The sequence below is a fragment of the Cuculus canorus genome, chromosome 1 (genome assembly GCF_017976375.1).
Source record: "Cuculus canorus isolate bCucCan1 chromosome 1, bCucCan1.pri, whole genome shotgun sequence".
NCBI classification, from domain to species: Eukaryota; Metazoa; Chordata; class Aves; order Cuculiformes; family Cuculidae; genus Cuculus; species Cuculus canorus.
In genome coordinates, this window is record NC_071401.1 from 159,868,375 (window position 1) to 159,892,082 (window position 23,708).

The window sequence follows — 23,708 nt, forward strand, 5'->3', positions numbered from 1 at the left end:
GTGTACTTTCTGGCTAGTAGAATATTGCTGAGTATTCTGAAATATCTAGGCTATTAGAAGAACTACTAAATGTTCAGTAGTGTGACAGTCTGTCCCAATTTTATTTGTTCTTGACACTGCAGAGTACTGTGCTGTTACACAGAATCAGTGTGGCGCTTTCTTTTTCTTTGCACTGAACGCAGTCAGACATGCCTAGACTTCCCTGAAAATCTAGGCGCTGAAAAAAGCTGATTTGTGTAGGTGAGTGTTTTTCTTCTGAGCCAGTACTAAGCCTATCTTCTTTCATGAAGCATAAAGACAAGGTCTTGAGTAAAGGCCCAACCTGCATCATCTGGCCAGGTTTTGTCTACCTAAAAACCAACCACAGAGTAGATGAATAGCGCGTTTCCCACTTGCTTTCCACAGCAGTTTTATGATGATGCTGAATCCTGATGCTTTTTTTTGAGGTAACTATGGCAGAGCACTATGGGATTTTTCACAAGATTTCACATTTCAAAAACTTGATTTTCTTTTGTTAACGGTGAGCTGCGGCAGATTGCTACTGCATTTGCTACTCGTGCCCCATGGGAAAAAGTAGTTGAGCTAAATATTTGACAGAATATACACATGAGCATACATAGATATTACTTATGAGGAAATATTCTTCCAACACGGATATGTAGCTAGGTTCCTCTTTCTTCAAAATCACTGCATAGACTCCTGTCAGTAGTGTTACCTTCAGTATGTGCCTTACACGCCAGTCTGAGCGGAGGAAAGATCTGAATGTTTGCAACAGTAGATTTATGCTCTGTGTTTCAAGAGTAGCAATAAGGTACGTGGACCTGGCTAAACTTGCCATGTAGGTAATACTTTTTGTTGATCTTCTTTTACTTTATTAATCTATCAGTTTTCCTGTTAAAAAATCAATTATAGTGATCCTGAAGTTAGTCTCATTGTCTAGCTGACTATATGGTAACATTTAAAAAAATTTTAGTATTTTTTGGTTTTATTTACCCTCTCTCAGACAAAGAAAGTCCAGGAATAGTCCTAATTCTTGATCTCTTCCTTTATCTTAAGTAGGACTAGAGAGGCATTAAGAGACTGTTAGGAGTGCGTTGGGGGCATCTGAACTTCTGGGGCTACAAAAGCAGGTGGAAAAGCTCTTATTAGAAGAAGCAATGGGGAATTGCAGGCATAGAGATAGTGATTAGTAGTTTAGACCCAACTTCTGAAAAGGCTGGCTGTGTTTAGAGGATAATTCAGGCCTCTGTTGTGTTCCCTAGTCACACTGATGTGTTATCTTCTTGTCTACTGAGCTGTGGAATACATACTTTTATTTTAATCCCTAACTGTTACTTTCAGTGATAAAATAATACACAGATTAAAACATAACTTCTTAAATTCGTGCTGGTCCTTTTAAAAAGAATTTCCAAGACTAACAATTCATTTTATTGTACTGAAGAGACTGCATTTCTTCAAAATACTCCATCCTTTTTGGAAACTTATGAAGTACTCCCTAGTGCGTTGTTGAACTTGATACTGATATGTCCATTACACAGAAGAAGGGTTTGACCCAATTTTTCCATTCTCGTAATAGGGTATTTCTATGCAGTTTTACTGCTAATTGTTTTTATTTGTGGAACAATTACAAGGCTTATCTTTAGTAAAATTTAATAATATTTAAATCTGGAGAAAGATGAAAAAATTGCTCATATAAACTATTTTAGAGCACCAAATATTGTGTATTTTTTTAACAAATGGTTAATGATTTCATTCCTCCAAAATTTTTATTACCCTTTTAATGTCCAGCATAATGATTTCTCAAAAATAAGTGACATAAATGAACTAATACCTCCAAGGAATTTTTTAAGCTATATAACTTTAATTTCTTAATATCTGCCCATTGTAAGTGGAAATATATTCTTCCTTCTTCCTTTTTGGTGTATTTTAGTTCCATAAAATTAATCAAGCAGAGCTGAATTGTATAATAACAATAAAAGAAAGCTGCAACTTACCCACTGTGTTTGAATTCTTGCAAATTTATTTGTTTTTCAGATTTTTTAAGTGTAGTTCTGTTCTCATCTGTAGTGCATGCATGCACCCCGAGGATCTGGAGAGCTATAGCATTGGCAGTAGCATAGCTTATGGAAATACATGCCCCAAATTCTTGAGCAAGAATAGAACCTTGGCACTCTCTTTACCCTCTTCTTGAAGATCGTTTGTCTTTTAGGGATGTTTTGTGTGAAGCTTCAGTGTAATTTGAAAATGTGTTGATTGTAGCAAGTGGAATGGATTGACTGAGAAAGCCAAAAGAAGGCAACTGTGATTGTCCTCTAAACTTAAAATGGGCAGGGGGCCGGTCAAGTAGCTCGAATATGTAGTGTTGCAGGAAGATCCTACTGTTTCTTGAGTATATGAGTAATGTCAGCTTCTCTTGTCTTTCTCTTTCCTTAGGATAAGGGGTCACTTACTGAGGATGTGAGGTGGGTTGCTTCCCACTTTACTTTAGTCATCCCAAAAGCAGACCTGTAAATCTGAGCTTGTCACCTTGCAGTGCATTGAGAGTTAATGGCGAAAACTGTGCACCTGACTTCTCAATGCCACTTAACCACACATGATAAGATAGGTTAACCTCTGCCAGGAGTGTTGTGTCACCCCTAGTTCTTCCTTGCTGGGCTCTAAATCTTCATCTTCACTTCCTTTCGTTAAACTGGTTAACTTAATCCAATACTATGTCAAAGAAGTTGATCTGGTTCTTATTCAGTATTAATCAGTGTTGGGTCAGATGTGACTGTGGATACGTGTTTTACCATCATCTAAAATACTTGTTGTTCCTTCTAGTTCTGAAAGAATCCCACCTGTTTCATCTCTTGAAAGCTAATGTGTGCGTAATACCCCTTTGGTCATGTCTGCACCATAGTCAGTTCAGTGTTAAGGTGACAGGTGCTTGATTTGCACACCAGTTGATCAGGTAACTGTTTTTTTGATGCTGACAATCTGTCTTGCTATTGATTAATTTGTTGTCTTCTGAGGTTGAAGAAATGGTGGTGGAGTTTGCTTGGATACTCAGATTTTCCTGACGGTTCCCTTTCAGCTGATCGGCGTAGTGACAACACAGTGTGTATCGAGACTGCATTCGTTACATTTTAACAAAAGCCAAATATAAAACCTGACAGTATTTTTTTGCGTATTTCTCAGCAGTGTTTCTTTGACACTTATCAGAAGTTTTTTCTTAACTGGATTCATGAGAAAGCGTAAGAAAAGATGAAGTGATGGTGTTAAGTAGCTTTTCTTCTGCTCCAGGAATGGCTGGGCATGTCAGGAATGCCATCCATTTCCCTTCACAGATTAGGGGGAGACTGAGTTGTAGTCTCTTTAGATTATGTTGGTTTTGGACCAGCAAAGCCTGCCCCTGTAGGTGTCATAAAAATAGGGAGTTGTATCAGAAATGAGCAATGACAAACCCGCATGCTTTCAGAATTATCTATGACCTAAGCAACTGCCCTTCTGCAGGTGGCCTTCATGAGAGTTCTCTCAGAATTTCATTCACCAGACCAAAACCAGGAAACTGATGCAGAAATAGGATGAGTTATGATGATTGTTTTCCTGCTGTTAATCAATTGGCTTGGCCTGCTTCTTTCCTTGCTGTGAGTTCTGCTGACTCTAGAGGACCTAAGTCTGAGGGTAAGGGAAAAGGAAGTGCTAACCTACCTTTTGAAATATAAATCCAGATTCTTTCTCTTGACATAAATTAATCTTTAACAGCTAGTGCATTTGACTCCAATGATGATTCCTGAAGTAAAATACTGAAGTAAGCTAATGCTCACTACTGATCATCTTCTCACCAGCTTGGAAAGAGTAATTCACATTAAACTTGGTCTCAGTGAACCAAGTACAGTGTTTGGGATCTGGAAAACCATGTCTTTAGGACCTCTTTGGATTTTGTGGTTTTTTTTTTTTAAATTTGGGTGGGGTTTTTTTGCCTACTTTGTTTTTTCTTGAAAGAAAAAAAAAATCATGCAATTCAAAGCCAACCCTCTCCTTATTCCTGAAGTCAATTCCTGAATGTGGAGTATTGCCACTCAGGCAAAAATATCTGACCACTCATATACATCAGGCAGCATCCCCACATAATGATGAGCTGATTTTATTTCTGGAAACTGAGAATTGTCTTGTAACTAAGCCTCCTGTTTCTGTGGTTCTATATAAAATCCAGAATTACTACTGCTGAATTGGAAGAATATTTTCTTGAAGTTTCTGGTAGAAATGCTAAATTATGGGGTTGAAGTGATCTTCATTGTTATTATTGTTCTCCAGAGATTAAGATTTCATTTATTCTAGCATTTGAAGTCTTCTGACATATCTGGGATAATTGGTTCCCTGTTGCAGTTTTTTGTGTTACTTAAGGTCCTGTTCATTGTGGTGTCAGGTAAGACATCATTTGAGGGACCATTTAAAATTCTGGGGCTGGATAATAAGTAGATAACAAAGGTAAAAGTTCTCATCTAGCCCAATTAATGTACTTCAAAATGATTTCAAATTTCAACAGTCACATCCAGGGTTATTGACCTTGTTTTGCTTGGGTTTTCATAAACAATCATATAGAGTCCATTTAAATGAATAACTGCAGTTTAACTCCAGCATTTGTTACCATATTTGCTGATAACTCAACATAGAGGCAAACAACAGATATGTTAAGGAGCTTTAATTAGTGCCTCTGAGTACCAGCTAAGGGTGCAAGTATTAGATCAATGGTTCGTATCAGGCTTGATCAACAGTGGTATAGATTGGCTATTTTAACAAATGAGGTCTTATCTAAATTATTTCAGCAGATGCCGTAGTAACTCTCTCTCACTGTTGTCCAATTTTAGTGATGGTTCACCAGCAAGTAATTTAGATAGGGCTTCCTACAAAGTTGTTTGATTTCCTTTGACTTAAATACTCTCTCAATGAGCCAGAGCAGCTGAGCCTTTTTTAGAGAAAATAGAAAAGCACAAAGATTTTAAGGTAGCTGTCGCTCGTTCCATATGTTGCATGTCAGTCCATATGTTCTGTGACATATCACAGCCTTGATATCTGCTTTACACGAAGACAAACATTTCAACTAAAGTTTATGTATGTTTGTACAAGAGGAATCAAAGTGATTCTTGTGAATAAGCACACTAAAAGTCAATTCTGCTTTTGTAGTTATATATCATGTGTGCATCTGATCCTGTTGCATAACTAAGAACAGTGAAGCAAATTGTACAACACATTTCAGGGAAGTGCCAGTGCTGTGAGAGCATCCTAGACAGCAGAAAAACCTTCTAACAGTGGGGGGAAATGTTGAATAAGGCACTTAAGCATGTACAAAAGAGAAAGTATAGGTCTGAGTTCTCTGCAGAGTGCTTAGTGCAGGGGATTGCTTTTGGTGTAGTATATGTCTATCTTGTAGAAATGAGTGACGTTATTAATCCACATTCTCACAAAATTTGTCTGTTTTAATTATTTCTTTTACTTCTGAGTTATTATAGCAGTAATTGTTTTAGTCTGTGAACTACGTTAACTCTATTCTTAGCAGAACTCAGAATAAACTGTAAGGAAAACATGACTCTGGTTTCAAGGGAGTGAAAGAATTCATTTTTTGTTAATGGTTGTGAGTCCATTGTCTTTTCACTCCATGGTCATACGGTTCAAGCTGGTCTCTCAAGTCAGCCTGATACGGATGTATCCGTGTTGCAATGCAGATGCCAGACTGCTATGTAATGACTTGGAAGGGGAGTCGTCTGTGAAATTTGTTCCAGGAACACTTATTAAAATAGATCCGTATTATACTTCAAGAAAACAATTAACTTGGAGTTTGAAATTAAGCAAGAGGAGGAATGACATGAGTGCAGCTTGATGAAGGCAACTTTGAGTAATGGAAAGAGTGCTAATACGGCTTCAGGAATTTATGTTTAGTGGGGCAGGGTTTCAGCATGGACAGGGTATATGAGTAGAATGCAAGAACCATCTTTTCTGGTTAGAAATGACAATGCTGATGCCTCATCAGCATAAACAAAATAGTCTGCCCCCTTAGGCTACTGACTGCTTTGCCTGCTGTTTTGACCTGACCATTGCTTCTCAGAAATTATCTTACTTTTAGGCCTTATCCGATTGCTGTTGGCCAGGATTGTTGTCTAGAAAAGGACTGGTCTTTGTCAGTGTATGCTCTATCCACTTGGCAGAACATACTGCCAGGGTAAACTTTGGAATTCAAAGTGCAGATTACACTTTGAAGGCTTTTGGTCTTCATTTGGTGATTTTATGAAACAGTATTTAAAACTGTAGACTAAGGTTCCTTTCATTGATAAAATTTAAGAGAAGTCTTGGAAATAAGTGTTGTATTAGTTTGGCTCCTTCCTACTTGGCTAGAAGTGTGTTTACCTCTACCCAGAAATCAAGTAATAAATAGGAAGGACCATGTTATGAGAAAGACACTGGAGAGGGACTTAGAGAAACCTGGAATGCTATTTCTGCTATAAACATCCTATGTGATCTTGGTAAAATCACTTAACTGTTTGTGTCTGTTTTCTCTCTGTAAAATGAAGATAAGAGAATAGGTGAGGGTTTATGAGAATGTCAGTCTTTTATTATAGATATCCTTATATGGAATTGCTTTTACAGAGATAATATTCAGTTCTGTAGATATTCTGTCGAACAAAATTCAGATTGTACGTGTATTGTCCAGATCAGGTTTCTGTGCTTCCCATATGAAGTTTCTAGCTTTTAAACACTTATTTCACTTGGCTGCCTAAATTATAAATTATAAACAGTGGAACAGAAAAAAAAACCCGAGACATGAAAAACTATTGTGCACAATAATAAACAAACTCAATTTTTAATTTGCTCAAACGTTCTCTCATAGCTGTCACTGCCCATTGACAACTTAAGGGATATGAGGGTTTTTTCATTCTACCAACAAAATCATCAAGAAAGAAAATAAATAGCAATTTTAGTAATTGAGTAATCTGAAATGGACCTCTATTAACCCCTGAAGTACATTCAGATTTCTTTAGTTAATTTAAATGCATGAATGATACACTTCTCAAAAGTCATCTTGTGATGATGATGGAAATTATAACTAACTTACTGGGCAGTCTTAATTTTCAGCAGTAAGATTATTCTTTTTCATCTTGTACTACTCTTTTCTATTTCTTTTATTTTTTCATATGGGGAAGGAGAGGAAAGCAGAGATACTGAAGTCCAAGTTGAGGGAATTTTCGTTGCATTGTTACAAACACAGGAGGTTTTAAGTTTGGGGTGTTTTTCCTGTTCTCAACAAAGGTGATTAATTCCAGTTAATGTTAGCCTTTGCTTATGTGGCAACTCTGTGCAAAGTAATTTAAGCCATGCAATACTCTGATAATTACATTGAATTTGAACTATTCTGTGTAGGATGCTTCAAATGCTCTTGTGTGGAGCTGAATGTCACTTCAAGAGTCCTAGAATATTCTGCATGTAAGAAAACATAATAATAAGCAGGCTTCACTTAAAACTGCCGTACTCTCCAAATCCTTTGATGTTGTAGAGATTGAATGCTAATTAAATTTAGTACTTAAAAGGAGCTTGTAAGCCAAATGTTGCTGTTGTATTTATCAGAGAGCAGATGTGTATTTCTGTCCTGTTTATGTGAAAGTCCGTAGCTGGTGCAAATCATAATGCCTCCATTAAGTCATTTTGGACGTCTTAGAAAAGCAGAGTCCTTGCTTCGTCCTAAGTCATCTCAGTCCTCGTAGTGGAAGATGAGGTAGATCATTCTTTGATACTGGAGGTCACAGGGCCTATTTTACAGGTTGCCCATTAATTTTCTATGAGAAAACAATCTTTTTCCACCTTGTATTGTTGAACATGGATGACAGCCATCATAAGTTTTTAATTTTTGACTGCCCAGGCTTCCTGGAGTTGAAGGTGAAATCTGTGGCTGCAGGAGTTAGTTTCCCGGTTGCATGGGTTGTCTTGCTGAAAGCTTTTTTCATGTGTCATTATTGAACATACCTGTTTTCGCTCAGCTGCCAAAGAACTGCTTTTAAAGCGCTGTGGGAAGGAATATCCTGGATACATCAGTAGGACACCAGTCTTTAATGCATCCAGTAGAGATGAATGGGGTTAGAAAAAGCCAAATACAGTTAAATGTGAATGTTCATTGGCACCAAGTTTCTCTGTGAATTATTCTAATCCATACACATGACTTTACAGGTAAAAGAATGAATCAATTAATAAGAACCCTAACTTATTTTAAGCAGTTAGTGAATATACTCTCATGTATTGCACATACACAGAAACAACTGAATTTCATTTGAGTTGCACTGTATGTTTTGAAGAGCTATGTTTTCTCCCTTCAAAATTATCCAGACAGAAAGCTAGTTGTGTTTTACATATCTCATAAGAAACAGACAATGCAGGGTGACTTTTAAACCAGCAGCAAGTAAATCACCTCATTTCCATTGTTTCAACAACACAGACCAGTTCACTGCCAGCTTGGATTTTCTAATTTTGATTTAAATATGACTTATAATGACTTTGTTGGGTGGTGGGACTAAGGGATTTATAGTGCACTTGTATGTGGGACTCTCATCACTGTACGGCAACCCTGTCGTTTTTGTGACAGAGTCTGTTTGACTGGTGCTGGATTTATGATAGAAATAATTCAGAACAGGGTAATAATTTTCCCTTGGCAATTACACTACCATTTGGTGCTTTGTCCCTAAGGGGAAAATGAATGTGCTGGGATCTGTCCATAAGTTCAGAGGCTCAGTGTAAAGAACAAATCAAGGTCAGAATGCAGCTGAATACACATTGATGTTTCATAATATAATCTAGATCTCCTTTTAGCTGACTCATTTAAAGCTCATGTAATTTAAAGATTATTTTTGATTGCTCTGAGAATTTTAGTGGGAATTCTTTGTGAGGGATGTTTCATTACCACATTCATTACTTTCTTTTTCTGTTCATTGCCTACACAGAAAGTTCTGTGTAGCAATGGCCACACTAGCAATTTCTTCAGTGTAAGCAGGATAGGAGCTTGCTAAGTGTTCCTGCTTATGATATTATATAATGTTGTACACCACTTACATATACATTAACTTTTGAAAGGTTTTTTTTCCACTTTTCCTCTTGTAATAATAACAGGAGATCACCTTTTCACCACAGTTTGTCAGCAGCCTCTTTAGGCATGAAAAACCTGCTGGACCAGAATGTTTGTCTAGAGGTTATTTTTCTAATAACTAGAAGAGTCTTCTTGTTAGTTTTTATTCCTGTTCTCTTATTGTCCACTTTAGTCCAGAAGGCAACTGTGAAATTAGGAACACAGATGATAAGACAAACTTTATGTGGTGTGGTGTTTCTGACACATGCTCATGCTAAAGTTCTCGTGTGTAACAGTGGCTACAGAATGACTAACATGCTGACAAACTGTTGGACAAGGACAATTATATAAAAAATGATAAAAAAGCCAAAAGCCTCAAAAGTGATATTTTTGTTTACATTTTGCTTTTGTAGTCGTCTTTTTTAAATTTCTTAGTATGGAGAAGTTTGACTTAGAGCTGGGTTGTAGTGGCTTTTTTTGTGAATCTGGGCTTCTTTCTACGTGACTAGTGATGTCAGTTAAAAACCTCTAACGCAGGATACAATAAAGAGGGATGACTTTTTGTAGTTCATACTGAAGCTACATAAACAACTATTTATTTTAGGATGTGAAATGGATCTACCAGTACTCGTCTGTGAATATTTACAGGGCAATAGACCATAGTAATAATATTCTTACTATCGTGTCTCTGAGGAGTCCTGAAATTCTAGTACTCCTAGGACATTGGTCGCTAGATGCCTGTATAAACAAAACTGGACAAATTTCTGTCAGGAATGGGATTTGTATAAATCTGCTTTGGACTGGGGAGAAACTAGATGAGTTTTTAAGGTGGCTTTAAGGTGGCTTCCAGACCTTTCATTCCAGATGCTATAGGTGAAGTTTTCTAAGCTTTTTACCCTGTACTTAAGAAATGCTTAACCATAACAGCCACTGTTTATGAATCATCATCAATATGCATTCAGCAACTGTTTGATTTGACAGTTTTATCTGTTAGGATATGAGAGATATGGATTTGATGTTTGGACTGTTCAGTGGATAAGGAGTTGTTTAGATGGTTTTATTCAGAGTAGTGGTCAATGGCTTGATGTCCAGATGGAGATCCATGACAAGTGGTGTCCCTCAGGGGTCCATACTGGTCCCACTGCTGTTTAATATCTTCATCAATGATATAGACAAGGAGATCGAGTGCACCCTCAGCAAGTTTGCGGATGACACCAAGCTGAGTTGTGTAGTTGCCATACTGGAAGGACGGGATATCATCCAGAGGGACCTGGACAAGCTGGAGAAGTAGGCCTGTGTGAACCTCATGAGGTTCAACAAGACCAAGTGCAAGGTCCTACACCTGGGTAGGGCAATCCATGGTTTCAATACACAACGGGGGATGATATGATTGAGATCAGCCCTCCTGAGAAGAACTGGGGGGTGCTGATTGATGAGAAGCTCAATATGAGCCGGCAATGTGCGCTCGCAGCCCAGAAGGGCAACCGTATCCTGTGCTGCATCAAAAGAAGCGTGGCCAGCAGGTCAGGTGAAGTGATTCTGCCCCTCTATTCCTCTCTTGTGAGAACCCACCTGGAGTATTCTGTCCAGCTCTGGAATCCTCAACATAAGAAGCATATGGAGCTGTTGGAATGGGTCCAGAGGAGGGCTAGAAGGATGATCAGAGGGCTGACGCACCTCCCATACGAGGACAGGCTGAGACAGTTGGGGTTGTTCCGCCTGGTGAAGAGAAGGCTCACAGAAAGCTTGCAGTGACCTTCCAACCTAAACTGTTCTATGATTCTCTGATTTAAAGACACTTGCCAAGACTCTTCTGGCTTCCTCTGCAGAATTTTTTTTTGTAGTAGATACATGCTTGCTAAGATGCTCAGGTGGCTACTGGAGGCGTAGGTACGGAAATAGAATGACTGTTTCAGACCAGGAATAATATTGGACGTCACAGTATTTCTGCAGTGTTTATGTTTGTTGCCTGTTTTCAGTATAGCCATAATCAGTTATTATTGACAGACAATGTTTCAATTTTCCTGTGAGATGTCTAAGTTGGAAAAGAACCTTGTCTCAGCCCTGGCTTTTGTGCATGTGAACTTCGGCAGGCAGTATCTGATCGTACTTTTGCTGGACTTTAGGATAGCAATGTAACTGGAAGCTAAAAAAACACCAGAAAAATACAGATTTCTGCCACTGATCTTCCACTGACATTATTGGAAGAGAGTGTGATAAATCAAGCTGCATGTAGAGTATGTGCTTAACTTTTGTTATAATCTATAGTGCCTTTGAATAAATATTACCAGACATTTCTGTAATAGGGATGTTATTTGACATTTTCCCCTTTGTTGGGAAGGTTGCTACTGTTACTTTTATTGTTGTTGTTGTTGTTATTATTATTATTATTGTTAAACATTTCTGTTCAGCATTTCTGCAGATCTGTGTTTTTCCATCAGAGTTTACAGAGATATTCAAGATTTTCAAAACAGACACATTCTTTGCTTTGCCTTCTATCCTCATCCTGGTTATTATCCTGCTTCATAAATGACACAGGTTATTTCAATTAGCGGTTGTCACCAGTTGATGGTGTATGTTTGTCACAAGTCCTTTGACAGTCATGGGTCTTTAACCATTCATTCCTACTTTGCTGGATGCAAAGCTTCTGCTTTTGCTGACTAGATCCTCTGAAACCAGCTTTGAAACTGGTTCTCCCAGGATAGTGAAGGAGAATCCTAGAAGCATTCCAGCACCCCTTGGCTTTTGCTACTGTTCAAGTGAGTCAGTGCATCTTGCTGGACACAATATCCCCTGGGAAAGAGGAGTCTTGAAATCATTCTTGGCACTCGCCAAGCTTTTAGTGTAAAGTAAAACAATACAGTTGTACTAAAATACAAAGATTAAGAAACGACCTGCTGTGCTTTGTGAAGATTCAGAATACTAGAGCATAGCTCACCTTACAGACATGCTGCTTTGGCTAGCCTTTGTCTTCTGCTAACCTAGTTCCAGTGTTATTGTGCTACCTTTCAGGACAATTCATCCAGATTCTAGGTCTGTGATCTGGATTTCAGGACTTTTATCTGTACATGGGTTTATGGTTTATGGTTTTTCTCGGTGATTTAGGATGAGAGCTTCTTCTTACATTTGTTTTCCTAGCTACGAATGCCAAAAATCCGCAGCCTTAGTATTTGGCATTACCATTATAAAACTCTTTATCTTGCTTTATGAATGAGAATATTCCTCAAGCTTTTGAAGATGTACCATACATTTAATATTTTATAACCTATACATTATATACTGCATTTCACAGAAAAAAGTGAAACAATGAGTGTGTTTATCACTACCTCTTGACAGAAACTATTCAATGGCTAATAGTCTGGGAGTACAGTATGTTTGGAATAAGAGGTTCATAAACGGCTTAGTGGCTGAGGGTGAAAGAATAGGGCTATCATTGTTTTCTGTAGGCATACATACAATAAAATAGTGTAGAAAATGTAGAACATTGTGCAAGGCAAAGTTCCTGAAGCAATTCTGTTTTCTCCAGGGAATTGCTTCTACCTTAACTACCACTTTAAGAGGATTTTAGAAGATTTTAGATATAAAATATTTTAGATAATGTCTCTATTCAAGTTCCCTTAGAGTTCCAGCCTAGAAGATGTACTTGAAGCACATTTGCCCAGGACGTGCTTGACAGAGTGTTTTAACACTGATCATAGCAGTTGTAAACACTTCTCAAAATCATGATGTGAAGTGATGGATTTATTGTCATTTATATAATTATGTCATCATTCACAAAGACCTCCCCTCATTTCCATCCCTGCTCTTGGGACTTGTTCTGTTGATGTAGGGGGATGATTTTGATGATACTGTGTGTAAGCTTTTTCAAGAGTAATGCCCAGAAAGAGAAGGAAGTTCAGGAGTAAACAGGAAAAACTCAGACTTTGCCGCAGTCCGTTTTTGTGAGAAGGAATATACCCTTAGGGAAACAACAGGAGCACTGAGGGACAAGGGAGAGGCAGGCAGAATTGAATGGGCTGATAAATTTGGAAGTTAGAAGCAGTGAATGATGAGAGTAACAGTTTCTATTGTGAGAAGGATGAGTACCATCAGCTATTAATCACTATTTTGGAACTGATTAGGGAGGCCAAAAGCTCGGGAATAAGTGATAGACCTCTCTGAATTCACTTCCTATGCACATTTGGGGAGAAGTTAAGCTTAAAAAGAAATAATCTGTTTGTTTTGCTGTGATGATTTCCCTTTTGCACTTAGCATAGAGAGATTTAATTTCAGAAGCATGATCCTAAATGTCCATTAGTGCAGCTATAATAAACATTCGTCTGTTTATTCCTTAAGCAGCATGTTTCCTAGAGCTATTGCTCTTGTTCCTTTTTCCACACTTGCTCATGTCAATCAAATTATCAGTAACAATAATCACAAATCCCAGTAGGAACTAATTACTTATATGTAACTTCAAGCTAGTTTACCTCTTTGCTAACATTATCTCCAAGATATTTAGCTGCAGTCAATCCACCTTTCTTCTGGCTCCATTAGTTATTGTACATCTTTACAAAGTATTAAGACCTAGCACTCATCTTGACAATATTCTGCTGTTTCAGAAATAAGAAAGACCTATAGTTACCTTCTTTTCTCTGTCTTCGGGTGCATTGAACTTTGTCTGCCACCCACATGAGCACCACCTTTACATTTCATATCTTCTACTGGGTGACACACTGAGCTTCCCAAGTGATCTTTTTTTTCTTGCTTGACTACGTACAGTAACTGGAGTGGAGAGCAGAGCCTTACTGGCAGAATGTGGACAGAGATGACTGAAGCACGCTGGAGAGTGGGTCATCATAAAGATATGGGATGGATGCTTCAGAAAGCTATTACATAAATTCACTTCTTTCCCAAGGACATGAGGGCAGTGGGGTGTAATTCTTCCAACAGAGAGTGTGAGAAACAGTGACTTGCATGGATGGGGTGCACATTGTAATGAAAGTATGGTTTTGGACCATACCAAAAAGAACAGTCTATTTCAACTAGTTTAGCAAAGTAGTGGTTTATATGCTGTTACAACTGAGATCAAAATTTATATCAACATGCATGTATTGGTTCATTTCTGTAGTAGTCTCTGTCATTTTGTTTGCTGTGTACATGCATCCCTTCCCCAGACAGCAGTGGAAATTAAGGAGAACAGTTGCAACCTATAAGGAGGAAAAATAGTCTATGAAGTTATATCATTCTATATTCTATGTTGAATTGAAGTTTGTAGAATCCAACTTGCTGACTTTAAGTGTTTAATGAAAACAAAATCATTCTCTGTAGGCAGGTAAAGAACTCCTTTGGGATTTATACTCATCCATCAGGAGAAGAGTAGATCTCTGTGTTTCTGGAAAGTTCACACTCACAGGGTTACACTTTGCTTCTGCAATCTGTGTAGTTAAGAAAAATAGTCTGTTCTGAAAAGTAAAATGAGTGCAAATCCTAAAGCTCAATATTTCCAGTACTCAAGCAGCTTTCAGATGCTTGTTTCTGTATTGCACTTTACTTGTAAAGCTGTTTATTTAAAAAGCTTTCTTGAAACCCTGCTAAACTTTTTCAGTTGCAGGGGAAGGTCCTTTATGACTGCAGAAGAGTGAGGCAAAATTCTAGCTGATTGATTTATAAACACCTGAAAAAACCACAATTTATTTGGCAAGCGGTGAAACATCCTTAGCCAAAGTCATGTCACTGAATGCCACTTCAGTTTAATAAAATGTCATTCTAAATGGCATAAGGTGAATAAAAGACAAGGCTGTTCTAAAGGAGAGAGAAAAAAGTGGGAAGAGGAACTGTGAAACTAAAGGGTCTGTTAGTTCTTCCCAGTTGCCCATGGCTGGTAGAAATGTTCTCTGAGGCAAAATGCCTTGGGTTGTTAATTTTGTGCAGGCAACTTTCTATCTTACAAATCAATGAAGTAGTGTTTTCCTTTTGTTGTTTCTGGGTTTTGGTTGTTTTTTTTTCTTTTATGTTTTTGTTTCTTTTTACTTTACTTCATTGTTCATGTAATTTATAGCCATAGGAATCCATAACAAGTGGGGTAGCTTGTCTAGTTTTCTCTAGTTTTCTTTCATGTGTCTTCATGCCTTCCTTCATCAGTAATTATACTTGCATAAGTGTTGGAAAACACTGTTAGTGTCTGGATTTTATAAGATTTTATGTCATTAGAATGTGATGAGTTTATCATGCTTTTTTAGAATTGAAATTAAAAGACAGAAAAAGAAGTCCTTTTTTGCCTGATTATGTATCTTCTGCAAAAAAATAATTTAACACTAACGTCTTTTATTTATCCAGAGCTGGTTATTTGCCTCAGAATATTCCTTTGGAAATTATCAAATACCTTTCAGAGGAGAAGGGTTTTCTGCCTTGGCATGCTGCCAGCCGAGCTCTTTATCCTCTAGATAAATTGCTGGACCGCACAGAAAGCTACAACATCTTCAATGTAAGAGATCCCTCCCTCCTTCTTTCCTTCTTCCTTTTCTTCTATCCTCCCTCGCTCCCTTCTTCCCTTCCTTTCTTTCCTCCTCCCTTTCTGTCTACCCCTCTCCTTCTCTCACTCTCTCTCCTCTCATTGCCAAGAGTTTAACAATTCCCCGGTTCAGATACTGTAAATGACCTAGGGATATTAGCTTTCTTCCTGAATATTCTTTATTTAAACATAGCACTTGTCATGCTTTAGTTCATTTGCAGTTCAACAGTGATAACTGTTTTTCGAGGCATATATGATTAGTAGAAGGAAAGGTAATTATCCCTCCTGTAAAATATTATGACAAATAAAGTATTTCACTTAAAAAGCCAAAGTAATCTATTTCCAGATTTTCTCTTTTGAGGAGCCCCACGGCGATATTTAGATTGATGCTTAAGCTTAGCAAGGACACCAAATGCAGGCGCAACTGAACAGGATGCATGCAACTGAAGTAAAAATTTGTTGTCATTATTTCATCCTAAAAGCTATGGTGAATTTAGTTACCTTAATTAACAAGAATCAGATCACCATTGAATCAAAAGCCCATTCACAATTGTATCTGAAGGGATAGCAGTAATAGGTTAGCAGTAGGTAATTAAGGTAGACATGACAAGCATTTTAAGATTTTACCTGAAATAAAAAAAAAAAATCCTAGTTACTCTGAAGCATGTTTCATGAAGTACACAGGATTTGATTGCAGCCTGTGACAATTATGAACTCTTGGGTTTTTTTATTCACTATTAATTTTATAGTCTACGTATATACTTATAGTATAGTCTACTTATTTTCAGTTGCCAACATACTGTAATTGTATATAATTTTGCAAAGCCTTCAAACAAAAGAAATCTCCAAAGCCTGAAATGCTTAAAGGTGCTTTTTTGTTCTTAAACATACATTTACTTGTGTGTCCAGAGACACATTCACTCAGAAAGCAAGAAGCTAGAGGTGGCTGGATGTGTGTATACATGTAGATGTTCATACACACACACATAGATATATACATACACACATGCACAGAGATAGCTGCTGACATGGAGGATTATTATTGTAGAACATGTACTACAGATTAATACAGACACATCGAGATACTTTATGAACCTACAGTGTGGGCTTCCGTGCAAACCAGAGCCATAATATAAAATGATGTGGAAATAACTTGCATATTTAGTCTGTTGTTAACTGCACAGAAAATTTCTTATGAGTCTGCCATTTCTATTTCACTTTTAAACATGGCTGTGTAAAGAAAGCACAATTTTAATAAATAAAACCAGTAAAATTCATGGCTGGGTTGTGTTTTATCACTACTGATGAGAGCTTTGAAAGCAGAGGTGATAGCAGAGGAAATAAAAAGTCTTTTTAGTCACAGAATAGCATATCTGCTAAAGAAAGCTGCGCTATGAATCTTCCTTTGTGTTGACAACATTTATACATGCCCATGCATCCGCAATAATAAAAAAGATGCTCTCATATGCGGTTCTTTATCTCTCAGTTCTCTTTTTCAAATTGGTAAATTCCACTGGCAAAAAGATTATGCTGAATACAATGACAGTGGTTCTCTTCACAGCTGGCCAGAATATGTAAATATGTCTCCTGTGTAAAAGTAAAAGTAAGGTAAAATAAATCTTGAGATCGTTATGTTCTTTAAGCACACCAAGAACCTAAACTTGAAACATAGTGTCATTAAATGTACAAAGCTCATTTGCAGCCACATTGTTTTATATTCTGAAGTCAATTGACTGTACTTAGGTAAAATTTTTGCCATGACCGTGGATTTTACAATAATATTCTTTTAAAAGTGAACATGCATGTTGTAGTCAAGATTGGCCATAGCACAGAGATTAAGCTGTTGACACTCTTGCAACTTTTCAAACTGCATATTAAGTTCAAAATATATTATAAGAAACTTTTCTTAAGTTGATGAGGTGTATAACAATAAATTGTCTTATACTAGACATCTAATCAAATAGCTGTTCTACAGATAACTTCTCACTATATTAGTGAAGGATGTGGGTGTGTTGTTTTGCTAAATGCAAATCAAAATCTTTAGAAAATAGGACATTAACTGAGCGTAAAAAAGAAAGACAAAACCTCAATAACCAATAGTATTTAAATTTAAAATAAAAAAAAATAAATGTTAACACTGAATGTATTTTTCCTTTCCCTTGCAGGAGTATATTTTAAGACAAGTTGCATCAATGTATCTCAAGCTTGGATGGCCAACGAATAATTTAAACAAATCGCTTGTTCAAGCATCCTACCAACACGAGTACTGTTTTGGTTTTTTTAAATTTTTTTTTGTTTGCAGGATATAGTTGTTATAATGAACTCTTCTAAGATTTGGTGTCATCTTCAGCATGTCATACATGCCTAGCTTTGCCTTCCTTTCTGGATTAGAGGGGGACCTACTGTGAGATGAATTCCTCTTTCCTGTGTTTGGAGAATATGATTTCTAAACCTTAATTTAAAATCTGACTGCACCGGCTATTTAAGAACTTGGACTCATGAGACAAGTCAGGAAGAGTGCATATGTTTAAATGGGGGCTGGTTTTGGTCCATGACCATTTTATAGTTGTTGCTGCAACTGTAGGCATTATGTTGACACTGAAATTTGCGTAGCTGGATTATCTTTGATATGTTGCTCAACGATCAGTTGCTGTCACTCTGGTATAAGAAATACCTTTTTTTTTAAAACCTTCAAACACATCCATTAATACAGCCTTATTGCTTTCTTAATTTTTACAGAGAGTTGCGTCGGGAAGTCATCATGTTGGCCTGTAGCTTTGGTAACAAACACTGTCACCAGCAGGCTGCAACGTTAATCTCTGATTGGATTTCTAGCAATAGGAACCGGTAAGTGGAACCAAGATGTATATTTTCTGTTTCTCCTATTTTGAGGCAATACAGCTGGCATGCTTTTCTCTCTTGCCTGCCCCCATCCACAGTGTCCCATTCTGCAGAGTGGTATGAGAGGAAGTGGAGGTCACTGGTTGTTATTTAGAAATATCTGTGGGGCTTCAGAATGAGTTGTTTGACTTTGCGTGTATGAGTGGGTGAGGGACACACGTTTAGCCTCTGCCAATAAATTGCTGTCAGATAGATGCTAGAAGGTGAGAAGATGGGTTTTAAGGAGGAGCTTAAATGAAGAAAGATGAGTGAACACCACATTGGCAGATGCCAATGAACACCACAGTGCCTGTGTTAGGGCAAGAGAGCAGAAGTTAAGTGGTTAAAGAAGTGAGAGAGGTTAAAGGCAGAAGGACAGAGAAGTAAGAAAGGAGACAAAACAAATATGTTTGAGAGAAATACTTAGGGGTGAAGACTTGGAAATTAATGTGGTTCAGGAATACACAGAAAAGTTCGTGTAAGTTTCAGAGAGGGGATAATGTGATAGCTGATGTGTTGATGTGTTGTAGTGGTTTAACAGCAGATATGTAAGTTAGCCAGACGCAGGTTTATTCAGCTGAGGCAAGGGAACGGTGGCTGCGGATGGTGTATGAAATTTGTGTTTTAAAGGCAAGCATCTAAGAAATGTTAAATTACTGAAAATACAAATAATTAGGTATGTAGTGGTCTATGGACAGTGAGATAAATTCAGAGTATAGCTTAAGACTGCAGCTTCTTGAGAGAGGATGATGGATTATCTGATTATGTAGAATGAGGATGTAGAAGTATTTGAGTAAGTACATTACACGATATTTTGATTTGAAGGAAAGTATTTTACTTTCAAGTAACAAAGAAATAGAGAAGAGAAAATGTCTTACATTTTTAGTCCCAATCTTGTATTAGCTCTGCAAAAGGATCAGATCTCTATGGACATAGAGGCATGTAGGATTTTTCAAAGACATCCTGGGCCAAGCAGGTGTTTGCAATTAAAATGTCTGTCCGTGTTTGTAATTTTTGAAACTCCTTTAGAGACACACCCACATACTTAAGTGCCTGAGTGTTTTTTTTAAAGCCAGCCATGAACTGGGCATGAATGCAAATTGCTTCTGAAAAAAACTTCTGAAAAAAAATTAATCTTGAAAATGTGACTATGTACTTTTAAATAAGATGTGTGTGAGGGGAATGGTTTTCCTCTGTAAAATGATACCAGATATATTTACTATGAAATATATACCCCAGGGGTTTTTATGAATTCTTATCATCAGCAGCAACAATCACTATTAAACTATTCAAAGAGGAGATTAAAGAGAAAAAATCATTGGAAACAATCTGCAAAAGTAATTTACTTAGATATTCATTTGCAAAATTAGTTAATCAAACCTAGAACCATCTATTAGCATGCACAGCAGTAGATTATTCAGTGTTAAAAAGCTGTCACCCTGCAAATCTTTCTCCTACACTATGTCTCCATCCTTTTCAACAGGATTGAAGAAGGAGGCACCAGAAAAAAAACCCAAAAAGCCCCCGAAAAACCAAAAACAACCAGACCTTATTGCTTTACTAACAATAGCAAGAGAGTAAAGGAATAAATTTAGGGAGCCATCCAACGATTCTTAGCCTTTCTATGGGGCTGTTCTTGGGAGCTCAAGATTGTGGCTGTCAGCATATGATGAGTATTATGATAAAAGCATCACAGCAGGGTGGAGGAAGAGAATAGCTACTAAGTTAAAGCAGTGCATTTCTCCAAAGGAACTGCACAGTTCTGAAAAATAGCTACAATAAATAATGTGATTACAGAATACAGATTGACAGTCAGCTGATAAATAGAGGTACATCCTGCAAAGAAGATAGAGATATGTTTTTATTTATTTCTTAAGATTATAGGATTTGTTCAGTTCTCCACCACAGAATTTACCAGTTACTATTCTCGGAGCAATGTCACATACTGAATATAACTAACACATGAGCAGGCTCATTTCATGTCTACTTAAGATTGAAACAACATTGCAAAGGCTACTAGTAATGGCAGCTCAGTGGACATAAAATCAGCTTGTGTTTCACAGTGACAACATTTGTAGGTCTGTCAGTGCTCTCCTAGGAGTGCTTGGATTCCTGCTGCATCAGAGGTACCCCATATCACCTTTGCTCAGTTTAAACGAACTCAGACTGAAACCTGAAAATAAAGCAAGGGCTGTTTCTCCTGTTTTTCCACCAAGAAAATGATGATTTTACAATAAGAATTTAACTAATCTGGTGTTTGTGTCATGCCTCTGCCTTTTTTAGCATTTCAGAGGCGATAGCTAGCTGAAGTGCAAACAGCTACCTCTGAACACGTAGGAATTCCCTCAGAGCTTGTTTCCTCACAAAGAAGGGGAGACTCCAGCTGCTCATCCGTTTCCATACTTCTCTTACAACTCCTGATGCAAAAAGCTGGTGACAAGCACAGAGACTATGTGTATCCTTGCCTGATCCACTCTTTATCAACAAGGAGTAAAGTCGGATCTGCTGAAAACTACTTAAAAAGTTCTTGTAGGTGCCCTTCCCTCTTCTGAAACAGGACGAAGACCTTGACTAATGCATTGCAGAAAGCCTGGTATCGGTGGGTTTGCATAGCCAGAGCATGAAGACAGAGTACCAGAGAGTTAGAGATATTTTTACATACAGCTATAATTTGAGTTTGACTATAAGAGTGAAAATAAAAGCTATTTTGCAACCTTTCTGCCCATCCCCTTCCAAAACCCTTATCCTGGAAGATGAGATATCTCATACAGTGAGCTAATTCACAAGCAGTGCATGTTCTAAGAAACACTGATTCTTCAAAGCAGTAGACCCCAAAATGAGGCCTGGGAATTAAGCTTGTGTCCCAAGATTCTAATCAATACAAACTAGGGTAGTATTAAATTAATATGTGGTACTAAATACCACACACTTGCACAGGCATTTATCATGTAAAGGAAGATTTTGATTTCCTGGCAATTACTGCAGTCAACGTTTGAATAAACATTACAGAGAATGTGCAATTAATTGTACTGTAGAAGCGCTAAAATTAATAACTTTTTAGCCACATTTTCAGTCTATGGCTTTTTAGAAATTCTTTTGAACTGTTTTTTTCTGTTTTACTTGTGACATTTAATTATGGATAAAGTGTCAGGTAATAAACAAATACAATAGCATTTAACTCTGTTTTACCAGCATATGCCTAGAGTTGCTGTGGTTTCTAGTAATTATATTTAGTCTCGTAGGTCCAGAAATTAATTACCATCTACTCTTCGCTGTAGGAGATTGGAATAATCAGTTACTGTTTGTACTTTGTAATTACATTTCTTTACTGTGCAAATAATTTGCCACTGTTCACCATGTAAAATAATGGTCATTCATAGCGCAAAGCCAAAGTTCCTTTCTGTGTTTCCAGCGCTATTTGAGAAAAGTCATTAGAATTCCATCTGCATATTTTCTTATGGAATTAGTAAAAAACTTGTACATGTGATCTGCAACATTAGCCTCCACACATGAGGTAGAAGTCAGCTGAGAGTCTTGCATTTCTAAAGAGACTTGGGTGTTGCAGTGCTTCATTTTTAGATGCCTGGCTCACAAGGCAGAATCAGATGCTTGGAGTGACAAGGGAAACTTGGGACCTCTAAATGAGATTGGTGGCAGCCACCATGGTGAGTGAAGAACCTCTGAACCTGAAACTGTAATGAGAAAGTGGGCCTCTCTTAGGGTTCAGCACTACAGGTGGAGAGATGCCTATATCAAATGGATTTGTAAGTAGCAATTACAGAGTTTGGAGTCCTTTCAAAAGATGCTATTCAGTCGTGTCACTACAGCAGGAAAAGGTACACTCCTTGACTTTTTAAACACAGCTGGTGGAGGAGCTGCTCCTCAACCCCTTTTAAAAGCATAGTTCTGAGGTTGTGGTAGAGCTTCAGTTTAATACCTCAGGCCCACATCTGCAACATGCAGACCACCCCGATCACTTATATGGGAGGTGTTTGGGACAGAGTTAAGACACTACAGTACCTTTTCCTCCTCTAGTTGAATCTCAGCCACTGAGATTTACTTCATTATTCCAAGAAATAATATAGCTCTCCAGCCTAAAGATGAGAGCATTAATCTGAGGAAGGCTTGATTACCTGAAATGCCAGGATTGCATAGTATGCAAAGGGCTTTGGGTGATACTGCTCACTACCACTGTTTCAGGGCAAAACATGGTGTTGAAACATGAAACAACTCTAAAAAAGAAGTTTGGCTTTACAAGCTAGTAAACCAAACACATAACATCACCCACAGAAGAGGCTATAAGGAGACATCTGGTTGTACTGGTCTAGGAATTGATCCAGTATTTTAATTCTTTTAATTGTTAGAAAAGAGGTGCTTATTTCTTTCAGATGAAAATCTGAGATCAGACTTCAAAGTATATCTGGTTGTCTTTTTAATCGTTGATATTTAAACCATTGTGTTCTTTTTAAATGGCTGATGGCTTCAGCACATTTTGCTTCAAAGTATGCATTGATTTCTGACTTGATATTAAGGCAAATATTTCATTCTGTTACATTAGGATATATGCCACTCCTGTACTGGAACAATGGAAACCGTTGAAATGTCCATGCTGATGTTCAGAAGAATACAAACCTAGTAGAAAAAATATGAGCACATTGAGATTTCCCTCATAGGTGGAGAACGTAAGGTTGCTGGGATTCAGTCAAAACCAGAGTGCTGTACTAGAGAAGCTACTGTTGGCTGAAAATTAAGATGTTTGCTTCTACTTGCATTTAACTGAACTCATTCCTGTGAAGCTCTTTCATGTGTGAAGAAATACATTATTCACACTCCTTAGATATAATAGCATTGTGGTTCTGCCTAAAAAATTAACAAAATTACCATACAATGCCTGCCTGAGCTTGAGAATCAGCCTTGTTAACCCCTTTAACCTTCACTGCCAATTTATTCTGAAAGAAAAACATGTTTCTAAGAGGATTAGCATTTTCAGACTTTCTGCCTTGGATAGACTGAGTAAATGTGTGTTTCTGGGGTTCAGGAAAGCATGTGTGGAGAGTTGCAATCTGTAAAGTCCTGTCATGAGGTATCATAACAAAAAGTAACATGAACACACACTATGATGACTCAAAGCATATCTTAGCTGTAGACACAACCATGGGTTTGCAAACCTCTCTGTGGGTGCAGCTGTGATTTTCTTCCAGCTTCTGCTGCCATCCATCAGCTATAGGTTGCCACATACGCATTTCTGCTGGC

The 23,708-nt window shown here is 37.6% G+C and overlaps 1 protein-coding gene across 1 annotated transcript in view; it reads left to right on the top strand.

The window, feature by feature from the left end:
* TRHDE (thyrotropin releasing hormone degrading enzyme) overlaps positions 1 to 23,708 on the top strand; it is a 219,476-nt gene that overhangs the window by 169,283 nt on the left and 26,485 nt on the right. The window contains exons 13-15 of the mRNA XM_009566220.2: positions 15,401 to 15,548; positions 17,741 to 17,838; positions 18,315 to 18,422. Of these exons, the coding sequence (XP_009564515.2) occupies positions 15,401 to 15,548; positions 17,741 to 17,838; positions 18,315 to 18,422 (354 nt within the window). The remainder of the gene's footprint in view (positions 1 to 15,400; positions 15,549 to 17,740; positions 17,839 to 18,314; positions 18,423 to 23,708) is intronic.